General features: G+C 31.0%; 1 protein-coding gene across 1 annotated transcript; it reads right to left on the reverse strand.

Moving 5' to 3' along the window:
- Nucleotides 1–5,661: 5,661 nt before the first annotated feature.
- LOC132739296 (glutamate receptor ionotropic, NMDA 3A-like) lies at nt 5,662–9,030 on the reverse strand. Its single transcript, XM_060726972.1, has 4 exons — nt 8,000–9,030; nt 6,897–7,030; nt 6,014–6,164; nt 5,662–5,733 (listed from the first exon to the last, which is right to left on the reverse strand). Exons 1-4 carry the CDS (start codon nt 8,975–8,977, stop codon nt 5,662–5,664), a joined length of 1,335 nt encoding a protein of 444 aa, XP_060582955.1. The 5' UTR covers nt 8,978–9,030.
- Nucleotides 9,031–18,601: the final 9,571 nt, after the last annotated feature.

The raw sequence follows: 18,601 nt of genomic DNA on the forward strand, positions 1-18,601 counted from the left end.
AATACTGTTGGGACGAAGCAAGCAAACAAACAAACAAACAGTCAGTCAGTCAGTCAGTCAGTCCAAAGTTCCTGGAAGCGTACCAGATTGCTAAAAAACCTTCAACATAGAGATAATTAATGTAACTAAATGGTTACTTCAAAGTCGAGCTAAAATAAATCTTGTTTTTTTTCTAACTTAATTGATAAAACAATGGATTTTAAAAGTGAAATATAATACATCATTGATACTGTATAGCTTTGCTGACGTGCATTGTTAAAGTTTATGAATGCAGCTTTTATCAATATTAATCGTTGCGTTTTGTTTTTTATGACATACTTATCGATTCAAATATTATTAATTCACTAAAATTGTGAAAAGTTAAACCGCAATATGATGACTATAAATGTGAAATTCTCTTGTACATGTTACGTCGAACCTTTGATGCAATATTCTAGGGTTTTTTTATCATATGACACGAATTCATTTAGTTAGTTAGGTCGGTGGTTCATTTAGTCATGATTGAAACTGAAAATCTGAGATGACTTCTTTAGGTTCTATCTTTTCCAAAAAGACTACTTTCACTACCACGTCCACATTTAATTTGTTCAATTCAAACCTATCAAATTGAATTAGAATCTAATTTTCAACACTCGTTAACGCATTACTTTTTTACAATATTTTTTCCTTTTCATAGGTTTCTGCATTCACTCTATTAATGTTCTTAGTGGCTGAAGCGCACGTAGTCTTTGACCAGTGTTTGACAGAATCAAAGATGGGCAGACATCGAAAGTTCCGCACGATATAGTATGTCTTAACATGGCGGGAATTACAAAATTTAATGCGCGAGTCATCTGTGCATAACGGTCACGTGGTATTAGGCTGTATTAGGCGGTAAATTAGAGCGGGGTTTGACTTCTTTCCTTTCAAGGCATACATTTTATTCAAATTCGAAAACAATCATTTAGCAATTTTGATAAGTGGTTTTGTATATAAATGATGGCATCTATGTTATAACATACATGCATACAGTCTAGCTTTACAAAAAGGGGGGATAAAAATCCTTTTTTAGTTAAAAAAAAAGGGAAAGGTATGTTTTTTGACGCAAGTTCCCCTTTTAAATGCAGGGCTAAAAAGGGCCACCATCGGGTTTTTTAATTGGGAGAAATTTTATATTAAAGCTTTTTTTTTTGGGCCATAAAAATGGGGCCACTGGTTTTTTTAAAATTTTTGGAATTTTTTAAAAAAATTTTTTGAACAAAACGGAAATTGTTGTAATTTTTTTTATGCTGACTTTTAGTAAGGACAAAATGAAAAGGGGCCCTAAAAATTTGGCAGAAAGCCTTTTAAAATTTTTTTATTTAATTTTTCCTTTTTTTTTTAAAAGTATGGAAAAAATTTTTGGTTTTTTTGGGGTAGGGGCCAAAAATTTTTTGGGTTATTTTTCCTTAATCTTTTTAATTCTCCGGGAATTGGGCTTTTTGAGTAATTATCCTTTTTTGTCTAAAAAATTTAATTTTTAAAAAAATGCCGGTGTTTGTTGGTAAAACGGGTTTTTTAAAAACCCTTTTGACAATATAAACACGAATAAAAATAATTTTATTGGGGGTTTTTAAAAAATAATGTCATATTTAAAAAAGGTTTAAAAAAAAGGTGAAGAGGGTTAAATAAAAATTTATTCAAATTTTAAAATTTCAATATTCTGGGTGATGATTAAAAATCAATGTTATTTAATATTTTTCCCACCTATTATGAATTTTTTCCTTAATGTGGCTTTTTTTTTTAAAAGTTTGGTTTAAAATTGGGTGAATTAAAAATACTCACCGCATATAAAATAAAATTTTCCCCTTAAAAAATTAAAAAAAAACAGGGGGGCGAGGTTTTATTTTAAAAAGCTGTAAAAACCCCTGACAAACCCCCTTTTTAAAAATATGGTTTTAAAAATTAATTCCAACCCCCTTTAAAAATTTTTAAATTACATTTAAAAAACCTTTTCTTTGGCATTATAAAAGTGGGGTTCCCACGATGCTCCACTGGGGAAAATTTTTTTAACTATAAAGCATTTTTTAAATTCCCCAATAGTGATGGGAGTTTTGTGAAAATTAACTTTTTGAGCCCTTTTTTAAACGTCATCTTTTTGTTCTGTACGTCTGTAAATATACTAGATATTGTTTGTTTTTATTAAATTTAGTCTTTGTTTTCAATTTTATTTTTGTTTTTTTTACATCCTTAAAATTTTTTTTATCTTTTTTGAAAATTTATTAAAACCTACCTTTTTTTGCATCACTTTTTATAATTTTATTTTAAATTGTGTACTTTTAGTCTCGAAATTATTTTCTCTTTTTAAATTTTTTTGTTTTTCCTCCTCGTCAGCATCTTCGTAACAAAACCCAAATTTTTGTAGATGACTGGATATTTTGTGGGTTTTTGCATTGGGGGTTTCATTCATTTGTTTTACATGTCCATTTGATATTTTCCTTATCCTAGCGTCTTTTTTTTGTTTTGTCCCCCTTTTAAAAACTTCTTGGGGGATAGTCTTTTTGCAAATTTGGACCAGCCGCCGCAAAATGACTTTTTTGTGTAAAATTCTATTGAGACGGGGTTTGAAAAAAAAATTTTCAGATTTTTTCCACAGTACGAGCAAATTTTCTTTAGAAAAAGTTTTCCATTTGAACCCTGATCAAACGCCTTTTATCGTTTTTCCTGCCCTGCCCCGAAAGCCATTGCATGATTTCTTTATATTTGTTTAAGTTTTATTTTTTTATGTTTAAGTTAAATTCTTTTTTTTCTGTCTTTTAAAAACCACAAAGGGGAAGACGAGGAACACTTTTCGGCACTTTTTTCACGGGGTTTATTTCTTTCCCACTATTCTTTTCAGCTTTGAAGTATTTTTAAACCCGTATTTGCATTTAAAGAATGCCCTTAGCTTTGTTTTTTTTGTGATCTTTTAAGATTTCCCTTTTTACGCGTTTTTGGTATGGCCATGTCTCGTACCGTTTATCCTTCCCCCAAAGAACGGGGTTTTTAGAGTTTCGCCGTTCACTTTTCCCCTTTAAAATTTCGAGAGTTTTCCTTTTCATTTGTCTGTTTCTCGGGAAACAAATCCATTTAAAAACAATAGTTTGGGTCCACCAAACTTACCCCGTTTTTTCCGTCTGAATGCTGACCTGTCACTTTTGGGTTAAAGACTTTTACCTTGATTTTCCAAAGAAATGCTATGTCGTCGGGCCCTCGAATCCCTGGTTGTCAAAAAAATTTAGTAATTTTGTCTAAAGAAATTAGAGAGTCTTTTAGGGCTTTGGAAAAATTCCGGGGGTAAATTTTGGGAAAATATCTCAGCTTTTTTCATCATTTATTGACCCAAAAAATCTTTGAAGAATCTGACGGTTGGGGTGCCCTAAATTGTTGCTCTCGGAAACCTTTTTATCCCTTTAAAAAAAAACATTGTTTTTAAATAATTAAAAAAAAATTGAAAAAACTAATTGATTCCCCTGTCTTTTTATTCATTAAAGTGTTTGGGGTTTTTTGGGGGTTTTTTACAGTTTAATTTTTTTTTAAATTTGTTTCCCAGGGGTTTTAAATTCACATTTTTAGCTCTGTTGCTTTTGTTTTTGGGCCCGCCAAAAATTATTACATGCCGAATTTTCTTTTTTTTGAAAATTTAAAAATTTTAAAAATTTTTGCTTTTAAAATTCGTGCATATAAAATTTGTAAAACGCATAACTGTTTATTTTTATAAAAAGAAAAATTAAATGTTTTTTAAAAATGTCTTTTAAAGGATGATATTCGGGTCATTATACTGAAGGCCCGATCACGATATTGGGTTGCCCTGTTTTAAATTTTGTCGGTTTGACTTTCAAATTTCTGTCCGAAAGCTATTTTACCATTGTTCCCCAAATTTTTTTCTTCAGTTTTTGAGCCCCCGCCACGAAAAAACCAACATAAGGGGTTTTGGGGGACCAACAGGGATCCCAGAAAAGGCCTACGCATCCGCGCCCCCCGCCCTGATTAGGATCCATGCTGTTCGCTATCAGTTCTTTACTTGTTATAGGGTCTGTAAGCGAACAGCATGGATCCTGATCAGACTGCGCGGATGCGCAGGCTTGTCTGGGCAAACCCATTATGTTGGTTTTGTCATGACGCGGCTCATTTATAGTTTAGAGTTTAGGATTTTAAAATATGCCATGGATTCTGCTATATTTTCTATTATCACTGAAAGCTGAAACACTTGTTCCTAAAATCTTAGTATTTACAATTTTTGATGACATAAAGTTTACCAGAGGTTAAAATACGTAGGTACTTATGAAAATGCTATTCTGGCACAATAGAGAAATTGCAGAATTAAGAAGAACAATCATCAATTATGATGAATGCAGAACTACTTACGCGACATCTAAGATTATGGTTTTTATTCGCCGTTTCTATATTTCTTTTTATGATGACAAATCATGCGGGACAAACTTTCTTGCCTGAAATAAATAAAGATTTATTAAGTGTATGAGGTGTCTCTCTGTGGAAAAATAGCTTTTATTAATTCATTGTTCTATTCTAGCAATCATACAGAGTGTGTAATTTCAGCTTTTCTCCCAATGGTAATACATGTACATGACAGTCAATATTATACTTTGATCATAAAAAAAATATATGTAAATTAACATAAGTAAAGAATTGTTTAATTTCCGTTTTCATTTTCTTTATTGGAATTTATCTGAAAAAACAGTTAAAATATATGAATGTTATTGCATTTTCATTAATCAGTTTGATAATTACCTGTTTTAATCTGTTTCTGTATTTCAAATTTCCTCCTTTTGACTTTAGAAAGAAAGGCTTTTTAATCAGGTGGCTCTACCTTTTTTCACTGTTTGATTGATTTGTAAAGTCTCTGTAACAGAAATTAGTGACTGGTTTAAAAGACATTTTTTAAACAATCCAAGTCATTAAATTACTACATTTTCATTCAGTTTTCTTTCCTATTCTCATTGGACCAGGGCAAGTCAACATCACTTGAACATCTATTCAATCCATTTTTTTAAATTTCATGCAATCATAAATTGCACGATTAATATTAAAAAAACTATATAATTTGCTTATGGCAACGAATATCATGCTTTTTGGTTTTTTATATCACATTTTCATTTTAAATTTTGTGATCTTTTAAACAAAATTTTTTGTGAATGGTTTGGTGGGAAATTGTTTTTCCTTTTGTTTTCTCAATGTATTGGCCACCTTTATAGGGGTTTCAAAAGGACTATTCCCAAAGGGAAATTTATCACAATTTTTTCCATGATTTCTAAATTGCAATATTAAATTTAGATTGCCAGAAAAGAAAATGCTTTTATTCAAATATAATCAAATCGATTTTTCGGGGAAAATCCATTATCTATCATTATTTTGAAAGGAAATAGGTCATTTTACCTGACTAAAATATTCCATATTTTTTTCTTTTCCAAATTTCTATCTTGGGGGGTTTTTTCTTTAACCTCCCGGGAGAATAACGAAAAAAGGTTATATGTCAAAAAACCCCGAAGAAATTTTTTTGACAAACCGACCCGCAAAACCCAAAAGCATCACAAAGAGGGGCCCCAGTTGACCCCAAAAATTTAAATGCATGTCATCGATGTTTGGGGTTTGGATTGAGTTAGAAAAAATTTTTGTTTCCCCATTTTTTTTTCCAAAATTTTTTTATTTTTCCATTCCAAAATTTTTAACATACCCAAGCTCGACAAAGTTCAACACGATAGGATCGAGCTTATGCTGAAAGAACAAAATATTCCCGTACACATTTAATTTAGATATACATTATTTTCCTTCTGATGGATTTTCACTTCAAGGATTTTCGTAAGCACGCGGAAGACATTTGTTTTTATTTTAAAATTGACATTTTCACAGTTATAGTTTTGTTTAAAAATTACGTAACTACAAGTCTGCAAATCGAACATTCATAAGTATATTCTAATAAGAAACATGATTTTTATACATATTCAGTAAGAATATGTTTAATTGATCAAATCTTGATAATTTTACGTGAACATACCTTCAACATAGACCCTTTCTTTACACCAAAAGCGTAGGCATTTTCTCCAAAGTAATGCGATGCAAATTTGATCGAACAGTTATCATCATATTTCGATAAGGCGTATTCTAAAAGTGGAGTATCGTCAATATATAGGTCCAACTTGTCATTCCTAAAAAAGCAATGCTTTGTTAAGTTAAACATCCTGAACTTCAAGGCAAAACATGTTTGAAGGCTCTTTCAACGATTCTTCTTTAAGTTTTTAAAGATACATGTAGTTAAAAATAAGTTCTTATACTACTTTATTTAATCATTTTGTTAGGTTTGTGTTGTTGTGTTGCTTTCATTTCTTTGGTGACATTTAAGATCAATAGGCAAATTAAGCTTTAACTGGTGGGTTAGTACAGGCACCTTCTCGTATTACTTTTGGTACGAACGCCATCTGACATTTCACAAGGTAGCTGGATAGGATTCCCACATGAAAGAATTCATGGTATATATATCTAAAATAGACATACGTATTAATACTGAAACTAATTAAAGGGACTCCTTTAAGATCCAAAATATAACATTTGAATTTCTTACATAGATCAAGAAGAAAGATATGCAAATAACAATTAAGAAATATTTAGTATACACAGAAATAAATTGAAAATCGTATTTTGAGCTATTCTAAATCCGATTTCAGTTAAAAGTGTTGCAAGGTTTCAATTTTGGGTCATTTTCTAAATGAGAATAATATTTTATTCTAAGCGGAGTAAGCGAATGATCTGAAATTTTGCACACAGGATATATTTGTCTAGACATACATCAAATTGAACAGTTATCTCGGAAAATTATTTCCAGTGCCGTCATGTCTGAAAACCTCTGCGGAGTCCTTTTAAAGAGAAAGGAGCATAAGAACCTGAGTTTGTAAAAAGCGTCTTCAACTGATGTGAGGTAGTTGTTCTTGAATCTGCTCTGCAAGATTGGATTAATAGTCCGGATGTATTCCTCCGCTGCACTCGTTTGGAACACCCCAATCCGCTTAGAGTATAACTGAAATAGTTTTTAATCGGGAGTGTTTTAATTGACAAAGTTTTAAGTTGCAACTTTTATATAATTGAAATACCAAATGTAATTGACAATTATACTGATATGTTTCATTTGTAAACGTTCAAGTAATAACCACACAGATTGGTCACATGGATCAACGTGCGAATGTTCTTTCTAGTTTACGTCAGCTGTATAGAGGATATTGAATGAGTGTAAGTTCAATACTTAATTTATTGCACGAGTTGAATAAAATTATATTATGCGAGCCTCTGGCGAGCATAATGTTATTTTATTCAACGAGTTCAATAAATTAATGAACGAATTAACGAATTCAATAAAGTAATGAACTTACACGAATTTAATATTCTATTTATCACATACCCAAAATAAAGACCATAAGAGTCATTTTTCATTGACACGCCTATAGTATAACGCTAACATTTAGCGCGTCTTTACACTATGTTTGTATTACGCTAATGACGTCACGTCAAAATATATGCACGGTCGTGCAATACCATATTTACGGAGTCGCAAAATCGGCACGGGTGTGTGATAACGTTGATTTTAGAGGCTCGCATAATATAATTTTATTCAACTCGTGCAATAAATTCAGTATTAAACTTACACTCATTCAATATCCTCTATTTTAGTGACGTTTTAAACAAATAAATGTAATCAACGTTCTAGTGATATGTTATTTAGTTCATTCAAGAGCATTTTTTTGTGTCAAATGTATAGGACCAAAGATAAAACAGCAGAAACACCGGAATATGAAGCTTAGCACATTGTTATGATATAATTACAGGCATTGTTTGTTGTATATTTTATGTTGATATGATTCTATATATTGTTCATTCCTTTCCATTTTTGCGAGACTTCTAGTAGTTCTTGATATTGATAATGCTCCATGTTTGTTTAAAATAAATCTTATTTTGTACGTGAAATTGCAATAAGACTGAAATTGCAACATACCTGAGAGTCAAGCACGTTGTATGTTGTATCCTGGCGTGCACTTCCGGCGAGAAAGGCAGCAAGATTTGCGGTATAGGCTGCAAGGACAAATATTGATAAACACGCCCAACAGTTCTGTAAAAACTTGCTTGGCCAACTCTTTGGAGATTTTGTTTTTACGGTATGACCAAACCAAAGAGAATATACCATCGTTATTGCTGAACCAAGCGTGTAATTCTTTTTTCTCCTTTTGCCCCACGGATTCAATCCAAATGGACTGTTCCATTCAAATAGCGAGGTGATAACACCAACGGATGTAGCTGATACAAAAAGCATCATCCAGACGTACGGATGGAAAGGGTTCATGAACGCCAACAATGTTGTGAAGCGGTAATTTTTTCCAGACACCATACTAAACGAGGAGAAATAATAAGCCTCGGTAAAGGAAATAACTTCCATTCTCTGAGACGTTATGCTTACTGCTCCCGCCATTATGTCGGCTGCTCCACTTATGACGTCCCCTACCATTCCGGTCCACACCCCATTTTCATTACTTCCATAATTTTGGTCATCTTGGAAATAAATAAGAAAATCAAATTCCATTTCCAAAGACAGAGCGTGAATAATATCAACAACAACACCTTCACAACAATATATCTCATATTTATATTCATTCCCTTTCGGACTTTTCATGGTTCGAAAACTTTCGATGATATAGTTTATTTTAACAGGGTCGTTTGTGAACACTTTCAGACATTCTGTATCAGCCGCACACTGGTCACGTGATTCTGTTGGTCCTCTAATGTACAAAAAGGGCGCGGCGGGTCTGGTAACAACAGAATAGAATGCTCGAACGTTATGTATTGGTACAAAGATTGACTGTCCTGGCCAAACGACAGTGTTAAGGTCAAGGTCATTTCCTCTAATGTAACCAACTGTCCACCAGAATGACTTGTTCCCTTTATTTTCTTCGATATAATTAAGCAGACGATATTGCATATTTTTGCGTCTTCCATCGGCACCAAAAAGTAAATTATTTGATTGCAATCCCCTGAAAAGGGAAAATTTGGGGCTACTTTAATATTCCAAAAACCAAAGGGGTTATTGTTTTTAACTGTAAATTAAAATGGGGCCCAAATAAATACAATGTCAGATTTAATATTTTTAAAGTTCAATAAACACAGAGATTGGAATAAAAATGGTTTTTCATTTAGAAAACAAAACAAAAAAACCCATTTTATACGGTCATAAATCTGTGAAATTAACCCTGATTTTTTTGACAATGTGGTTTTTTACAAAATTACGATGATATTCATAACCCTTTTACCACCCCTTTTATATTTCACGGGATTAAATTCGTTAAAAATCCTTTTTTTGCTGTTTTTAATTGTCTCCCTTGGGTTTCTTTTTGTTTCATAATTTTTTCCCATAAATAATTTCCCGTTAAAAACCTTTGGATTTTAAATTTTAAAAATCAAAAAATTCGTTTTGAATACAAATTGTTTTACTTTTTTAAACTATTAAAACCAAAAGATTTTTAAAAACGTAAAACGGGAATTTTCATGTACCCCGGGGGCCCGGGTTTTCATAGGGGGTTTGGGTTTTATATAAAAAAAAATACGCCTTTTTCCATACTCGTACGAAGAACAGTTTTTTTTTACGAACAAAACCCCTTTTAAAAAATCGACAGACTTGGAAACCGGGCAAAAACTCTGGGTGCAAACAACTAAATTTTGCCCCGGGGTTCGAAAGTTACTTTTGGGCGATCTCCCCCAAAAATAAGAGGCTGAGTCGAGGAAAAATGGCAGTTGTTTATTTTCTAGAAAATGAAAAAAGTCTTAAACATGTTATTTAGAGTAAAGGGTTAATGCACATTTTGTTTACATAAATTAACATCTGCCGAAGCATATATAAGGACGCATTTAAAGCCCGACCCTTACAGGGATTAAATTTAGATTTTTGTCAATGTATGCATGATTTTTTAAAAGGCTCGAAATTTTGGATCCAGCAGAGTAAAGGTGGAAAACCCCTTTTAAATTTCCCATTTAAGACATTACATCCTAAAAAACGGGTTTAAATTTAAAAATTTTTAAAACCCGGGGTTTGTTTTAGAAAAAATTTTTAAAGAATTTTTTGTTTTAGCGGGGGCAATTCAATTGCCCAAACAGTTATAAGAAAATTTTAATTGTCAAGGGTAAACTTTTAAAATTGGTTTCATGTACTCGGGGCCCAAACTGGGTCCCCTGTTTATATAAAAATCCCGATGTCAATTACATTTTTTGTTTTTATTTTCAGAAGTGACAGTTTTTTTTATGACATTAAATTTTTTAATTTAAGCCCAAACATTGATTTTTTTTTCGTCTGCAAAACCGAGCTACTTTGGGTCCCTTTTTTCCCCTCAAGGGTTGATTTTGAGTTTTTTTGAATGAAAAAATGCAACATTCAGATAAAGCTTTTTTTTTTTCTGCATTACATACGGGTAAATAGGGCAATTACCAAAATATAATATGTTTTCCAATTTTGAACCCCCAATATTTTAGTGCATTTAATTAAAAGACAAATCTTTTACAGTAAAATTCCCCGGGAAAAAAAAAAGAAGGTTCTGGAAATGGAAAAAAATTTTTTCAGTTTTTAAGGGGGGTTGAAATATCGATATTTATTACCCAAAAGATTTAAATTTAATTTGGTTTAAACATATACATTTAACATATTGTTTTTTCAATATAAATACATAACGGACCGTAAAATTAAACGTTTAAAAATCGGCTTATGTTTTAAATTTGTATGATACCCCGAAAACCAAAATCTCGTTTGGGTTTTGGGTTTTTTTCGGATTCTTATTTTTGTAAAATTTTTTTTTTCAAAGTAAGGGGGTTTTCAATGTGATTTTCATTATTTGATTACATTTCAATATGTCGTCTTAATGCATGTTCACTAGGGTCCGTAAATTTAATTTACTTTTTTAAATTCTCCCCTATTGCATATTTGTATCCCCCAAAAAAGGAAATTAATAAAAGACGAAAATTAAAAAAAAAAAAAAAAAAAAAAAAAAAACCGCGCGCACGCAAATAAATTTTAAATTTTGCAAAAAAGTTTGGGCCCTTGATAAAAAATAAAACAAGTTTGGTTTAAACGAGAAAAAGTTTTTTTTAAAAAAATGAACAAATTATAAACATCTTTAAAAATTTGATGTACTTTTTTTATTAAAAACTGGCCAAGGGAATAAAAAAATATTATTAAACAGGGTTTTTAGACTATAAACAAAAAATTCCATATATTATGTACAAAATTTCATGTACCTGAAAAAAAGATTGGTAAAAAACTTGCCCGCCCGCTAGAAATACTCGGAAGTTTCAGCCGTATCTCTGGTAAGGTTTTCTTTTACGCCTTCTTAAGAACCCGCAATATTTCTTATCTGAAAATAAAATAAACCCTTACCACAATATGATTTGAGCCGTGCCCAAACCACAATTGGGTTTCACCAGCATGGAACCAGACCAGCCCCCTTCCGCCCGTTGAAGGATCCATGCGTTCGCTTCCAAACCCCATTTACAAATGGAGAAATGATAGGAAACAGCATGGGTCCCAAGACTGGCGGATCGAGGGTGGTCTGGGTTTCCATGCGGTCCCAAAAAACCCCTTTTGTTTGCGTGAAGCGGCTCATTTTATCAAACCGTTTAATAAATTTTGTATTATACTGGGACCAAAGTTCAATAGCTTTTATGATGTGAACAATTCAAATTTAATTCAATTGTTTAATTTGTAACAACCAAATTTTACCCAATGTATTTGTTCTGGCAAATTTTTTAATAAACATTGTTTCTGTTTCATGGGGATTTTTATCCTTTTTTTTATATGTCTGATAGTTCATAAAATAATTAAAAAAAACAACAAAAAATTAGTTTTTTATTAAAAAATTTAATGTAATTCTCAAACCGAAAAATTGGGAATTTTTTCTTTTTCGTGAACTCAATATAAGGATTGCTGACCGGTGGATTCAAACCCCATCATGGGGAAAGGGCCGTCTTTTATGAGCAAGAAACTTTAACCTTTATTGCTTTGAAATGGTTGTTCCCGGGAAAGGATTTGAGGATTTTTAAATAAGCTTATAGCTTCAAACCCCCAATCGAATTTTAAAAAAAATTTGGGAATTTAAAATTTAAAATAAATGTACGTGTCCCCCGGGCTGTTCACTTTTTGGGAAAATTTAACCCCCAAAAATAGGGGAAAAAAAAAACCCTTATCTTTAAAAAGGGGCCCCCCCTTCCCCAAGTTTTTTAAGGCCCAAAAAAATTTTAAAAAAAATGTTGGGCATACTTTTTTCAAAAAACCAAAATTGGGTACTTCTTCCCGTATTCTTCGTTTTGGTAGAAAAAATATAATTTTATTATTAAGAAAAATTTAAAAAACAAATAATTATGTATTCAAACAAGAGAGCCCCTGGGGATCGGGGAAAATGCTCGAAATTTTTCCAAAGGTTAAAAATTTTTCGGGAAGAACATTGGGAGTTTGGGAAATTTTTAAAAGAACATCGTTTTTTATATTTAATTTTTTTGACCTTGACCATTTGGTCATTTACAGATCAAAGCATAACTTCTTTATTCAACCCTGTTTTTTTGTCATTTGTTTTTTTTCTTTTCCTTTTTAAAAAGTAAAAATAACTCAAAAATTTAAAAACAGCAAAGTTTCACAGTTATTTTGCTTTCTTAAGTAGCGATTGAAGGGTTTTTTTTCCCCTTAGTAAAAGGACTGAGAAAAAAAAAAAAAGTCAGATAAACCCCATTTGGGGGCAACGGAAACAGAAAATACGCCATGACTGTAGCTAATCCGCTTTTGTATTTTGCTAAAAAAGGCGGGTCTGTATACAATATGTTTTTAAAATGTAATTTTTAAATTTGAAATCCTCTCTAAAACCCCCCGAAATTTAAATTTATTTTTTTAATGTTTTAAAAAGTAATAAACAATAATTCTTTGTGCCCGGAAAAATTTTCGTATGTATTGACATTTAAAAAATCTGGATGTCTTTTTAAGATTTTTCATAAATTTTTTAAACATGTTGTTATCTTGTCTGAAAATGTGAAACCTGATGGGTACTTTTAACCCTTTCGCTTTTTTTTGACCAAATAACCTCGCTTTTTTGACTAAACAAACCTCGTTTTTTGACAAAACCCTAACCACGTTTTTTTTGACTAAACAAACCCTGGGCTATTTTGACTAAACAAACCTCGTTATTTTTGACTAAACTAACCTGGGTTTTTTTTGGACTAAACAAACCTCGTTATTTTGACTAAGCTAACCTCGTTTTTTGGACAAAATAACCCCCTTATTTTGACTAAGCAATTTTTTTTGACTTCAAACCCTTTCGTTATTTTGACAAAAGCAAAATTTCGCTTTTTTTGATTAAAACAAACCTCGTTTTTTTGGGACTAACAAACCCTTTTTTTATTTTGACTAAGTTTAAACCTGGGTTTTTTTGAAAAATCCTCGTTTTTTTGACAAAACTAACCCCCCTTTTTGCCAAAACAAACCTTTCCCCTTTTTTGACAAAAAACTAACCTCGCTATTTTGCCCAACATCGTTCAACAAAGTCATATAATTATCCTCCTCATACCCCCGTCAAAACCCCAGAAAAACCTTTGGGCATTTCATAAACCCGTTGTCCATGGAAACTTTGGGGTTACATGGGAACATTTGGGGGATTGCCTTTTTCTGTGTTTATCCTGCATACCCAAAGTTTTGGGTTTGTTAAAAAGGGGGCTTTTTTTGGATTAATCTGCAAAGAAAGTTTTAAAAGTTAGTTATACAGGATGTTTAAAAGTAAGGGAAAATATTGCTAGGGTATAAATAAATAAAACCCCGAGAGGTTAAACTAAAATTTTCCAGGAAATTGTTTTAAAAGTTTCGTTAAAAGTCACCTTTGAGAAGTTTCTTTAAAATTAAATTTTCATTATACGGGCTGCTCTTTTAAAAGGTTTAAAATATACAGCCCAATGTTTGATATGCAAATGTCTTTTTTTCCCCCCGTAACTGAAAAAAAATTTTCCCGGGAAAATTTTAAATAAAAAATTTTTTGCGGGTGGATAACCTGTTCGAGATAGACCCCCGGAATTTCAAAGTGCAGGGCTAAAAGGGAAAATTTTTAAAACACGTACATGAATAAAATTTTCAAAATTTGGGTTTAAATTTTTTTTGATTTTTCCCTTTTCCCTTAAACAAAATTGGGCGGGGAATTTTTAAAAAGTTTGTATTGATGTCAGAGGTTTTAAAGGGAATTAGATTAATGCCCAAAAACCCCCTAATTACCCCTCGTAAAATAAGATTTTTAAAAAAATTCCCCCAAATTTGATACCGTTACAAATGATTTTCCCAAAATTTTTAACAAAAAAAAATCGCCCCAGATAAAAATGATAGCTTTAAAATAAAATTTCCCCACCTTTCAAATTGTTGTTTGGGGAAATATTTTATATCAGCAAAAAGAAATCCGTTGTCATGGGCCCTTCAGAAAAAAAAGTTCGGAGGTTTAAGGTCAACCCATCAGAAAAATGAATTTTTGTTTTTATTCCCCAGACTTTTCGTTTTCTTTGCTAAATAGAAAAAAGAAAACGCACATAAAAACGCTTTTGGAAAAAAATTCATATCGTTCATTTTTTTGTTTTTTTTTTACCAAAAATTTTACAGTAAGGGATTTTCCCAAAAGGGGTTTTTAAGTGTATTTATTACAGGAAAAAAACCCCTTTGTCGACAAAAAATTCGAAATTTCCCGAACGGGTGTATGGGTTTTTAGACATTTATTATTTCAAGGAAAAAAAGATAAAAATCAATAATTAGAGCGTTTAAAAAGTTAAGGCTAGTTTAATAGAATAAAATTTAAAAAAATGAAAGGGGATGGTTTCCCGCAAAAATTTTTTAACCCGCCTTTTGATCCCGCCATGAAAGAGAAAACCGTAGATTTAAAAAAAAATGGTTTCCCCTTTTTTAAATTGTGCCTGTTTTAGGACAAATGGCCAAAGAAGGCCCCGAAAAAACCCCCCCCCCCGTGTTGGTAAAAAGAAATTTTTAAAAAATTAAAAGATTTTAAATTTTTTAAACCGTTTTTTGCCCTGTTTTTTCTATGAAAGACCTCCCCTGAAAACCGTTTTAAAATTTGGGCGTACTTTGGCCAATTCAAAAGCTTCCTGACCCAATTTTTTTCCGATAAAACGTGATATAGCCTGTGGGTAAAACCCCTTCCGGTCCGGGGAAAGGAAAAGAAATCAGTCCCGTTCAAACATCTAATATGGGAAATTTGGAAAAACGTTAATTCCTTTTGCAAGTATTTAACCTGCGTCCCGTTGTTTAAAAGCATGGCCCCAAAAAAATAATTAAAGGTACAAGTATTATAATTAATTTAAGACTGGAAAAGTTTCCCTGAAAAACCAAAAAAAATTTATCAAAAAGTAATAAAAGCATATTTTGTAAACTTTCCGAGAGGGTTTACCCATAAGAAAGGTTTTCCAACCCTTTTAAAAAATTACGTTTTTTAGTATTTTGTATATTTTTTTTACAATATTAATAAAAAATTTATTACTGATTTGTTGGGAAGTTTTAATATGAAAGTGATTTTTACAAAGTAAAACAGGTAATTTAAAATTTTTCTTGCAAAAAAATTAAACATTAATCCCAAATTTAAAACTTTTTTCTAATTCACTTTTGAAAAAGTAAATCAAAATTTTTTCTGGAAAAAAAACAAAAGGTAATTCCAAAAAATTGTTTTACCAAAATTTTGAAATTCTTTTGGGAAAACTGCCCACGTTTGACCAATCCCCTTTGGGGAAAATTTTTCTTAATTAATTATGCTTAGAAATGTGTATTTCCCCACATTGATTTCCCGTGGTTCCAAAAGTTGAAAAAACAAAAGGGAGGGAAAGCCAACGCAAAGCGAGATGGGACGAGGGGCTGCATTAAACCCCGTGATCATTTCCAAAACCCAATGAACAAAATGAAAGTTTTTCAGAAGGGCTGGGGAAGTAATTTTTTTAAGTATTAAAATAAAAAATTTCTAAAACCCTTAAAGGGGGTTTTTTTAAACTAAAACCCAAAATATTTTTTTTAATTTTTTTTATATTTATTTATTTTTTAAAAATTTCTTTTTTTTAGAAGTATTTCAAACCGGAATTTTTCTTTTAAAGGGCTAAAAATGAATAATTTTTTCCCCATTGCAATAAAAAGTACTCTTTTGCTCAGGTTAATGGGGTCAAATCAAACCCTTTGCAGATTAAAGTATTTGGGTGAAACATTGAAACATTTTTTCAGAAAAATTAAATTTAATATTTAAAAGTGAGGTAAAAAAATTTTTTCAAGGGTTTCATTGTCCCCGTAAAATTTGATGAATTCCCTTTTATTAATAAAACCATTTCACGGTCGTTTTTTATTTAAATATTTAAAAATAGTCCCCGGGATATTAATTTTTTCAGAAAGCCATCAGTTATCTAAATTTTTAATCGATCTTTGGGATTCAAAATTCCCCTTTTGAATAATTTAAAAGATTTTTGAAAATAAATCAAACACAAAGCACTTAAGATTTTGAAAGAAACCCCACAAATGCCTTTTGAATTAATGAGGGGGTCCCCATTTTTAAATTTGCTTTTTGTACCTCGAGTGGAATCAAATTTTGGTTGGTTTTTTGGTTTTTTTTTTACATTTTCATTAAAAAACCCCCCTATGCCCCCCAAAAAGGTTTTATTTTTTTTCTATCAAAACATATTAAATTTTTTTTTTTTTTCGTTTTTAAAATTTTTCCAAAAATTTTTTTTATTGGGGCCAAAAAACCTCGACCATTTTTTTCGTTTATTTTTTGAATTTGAAAAAATTTTTTTTGTTTATATAATTAGTAAAATGTTTTGGGATTGAAGGGAATACATTGTTTACATTTTGCTTAAATTTTTTGACAAAAAATTTTTATATTCTGCGCTACCCTTCTTCATGGATAAGCTTTTTACATTTCTTTTTAAAACCCTTATTTTAACGTCAGAAAAATCTTTTTTTCCTTTTTTCGAAGGGAAAAGTGCCCTTTTAAAATGTATTTTTTTAACCCGATTGTTTTAAAAAGCGAAACTTGGATTTAAAATCTCCCGAGTACGTATAAAATTCCAACCAATTCAATAAAGCACATTTTTAATTTAAAAAACTAAGGTAACTCCTTTATGTTGTTTATCCCCGGGCCTCGCAAATTCGTGCAAATTTGAAATCACCCCCAAAAGCCTAGACAAATGTGTTTTTGAGGCGTCCAATGCCAAAAAAGAAATTAAATTTACCATGAAAAATTTGGGGTTTTAATTTTGTGCCATGTTAAAAAACGTCATAAACGACATAATAAACTTTAAAAAATTTGAATAGAAAATACCATAAATGTATTCTACATACCTCCAGTAATTTTGTACTTTTTTTATCATTACATAAAATTGGGTCTATGAAGCAAAAACTAGTTACATTTGACATTACTTTTTATTAAAAACGTTGTAAATAAAAAACCCTATAAATGCTTGGGAAAAAACCTTTCAAGAAAAAGGGTATGTATTTTTTTTCAAGACTAAAAAGTACAAATTTCCCGGAAAAACCTAAACATAGCACTTTTAACGACCCAAAATTTTAATGTGTTTCCCTTTTCCCAAACAATTTTGTTTGGGACTTTTATCCTTTTCATTTTACTATAAAAAAAGGGGCTTTACAGCTTATTTTTGAACACTTTATTTATTTAAATATTACATAATGATTTCCAAAAAGACTTGTAAGATGTAGAATTATATAAAATACGTTAAAAACCCCTTTTTAAATTTCCCCCGAACATGACAACCCTGGTCCCCTGTCGTTTTTTACAAAAAAGGGAATCATCTCAATAAAAATTTCACCCCTATTGCACCGGGGAAAAAAAATTTTTTTTCCCAGGTGTTCCGAGGCCAATCAATGATGCTTGTACAGTATGAGAATAGTTTTTAAGGGGAGCCCCAAAGATTATCATTAAATCGTAAGGAAAAATATTTGAGCTTTTTTAAATTTTTCTAAAATGACACTACAGTTGATCTTATAGTTCTATTATTCTCGGGGATTTGGGGTTAAATCCTGGGGATAGCAGTGCAATCACCAAAGGGGGACAAAAACAAATCATTGGGAGGGCTTTTGGGGAACTTTTTAACAAAAAAAGTTTTTCCAAAAAGAGAAAGATGAAAAAAAAAAAAATTCAGCTAAATTTTATTTAAATTTTTTATTTAAAATAATTTTATGTTAAATTATTTTTTTTTGTGCCCTAATGTATTTGGGATATATATTTCTACATGTTTTTTCTTCAGTTTTCAATTTTTTCTGAAACGATGCATGTTCACAAAATTGTTTTATGCAAAAACAAAACTGATTTTTTTTTTTTAAATTTTAAATTGTAAAGGTTGTTGTGGAAAAAGGATTTTTTTTTAGGGGACGGACGTTTATTTATTTTAAGAAAAAAAAAGTATAAACTAAAAGGAAAAAATTAGAAATTTTTTAATTTTTTTCGAAAAATGGGGGAAAATGTAAGAAAAAAAATGAAAAAAACAGGTTTGCCGTAACAAACAGGAAAAATCTAGTCTCGGGTTAAATTTAAATCCCGTGATT

This window comes from Ruditapes philippinarum, unplaced genomic scaffold, assembly GCF_026571515.1.
Source record: "Ruditapes philippinarum isolate M1 unplaced genomic scaffold, ASM2657151v2 ctg6974_1_1_1_1, whole genome shotgun sequence".
Taxonomy (NCBI): Eukaryota; Metazoa; Mollusca; class Bivalvia; order Venerida; family Veneridae; genus Ruditapes; species Ruditapes philippinarum.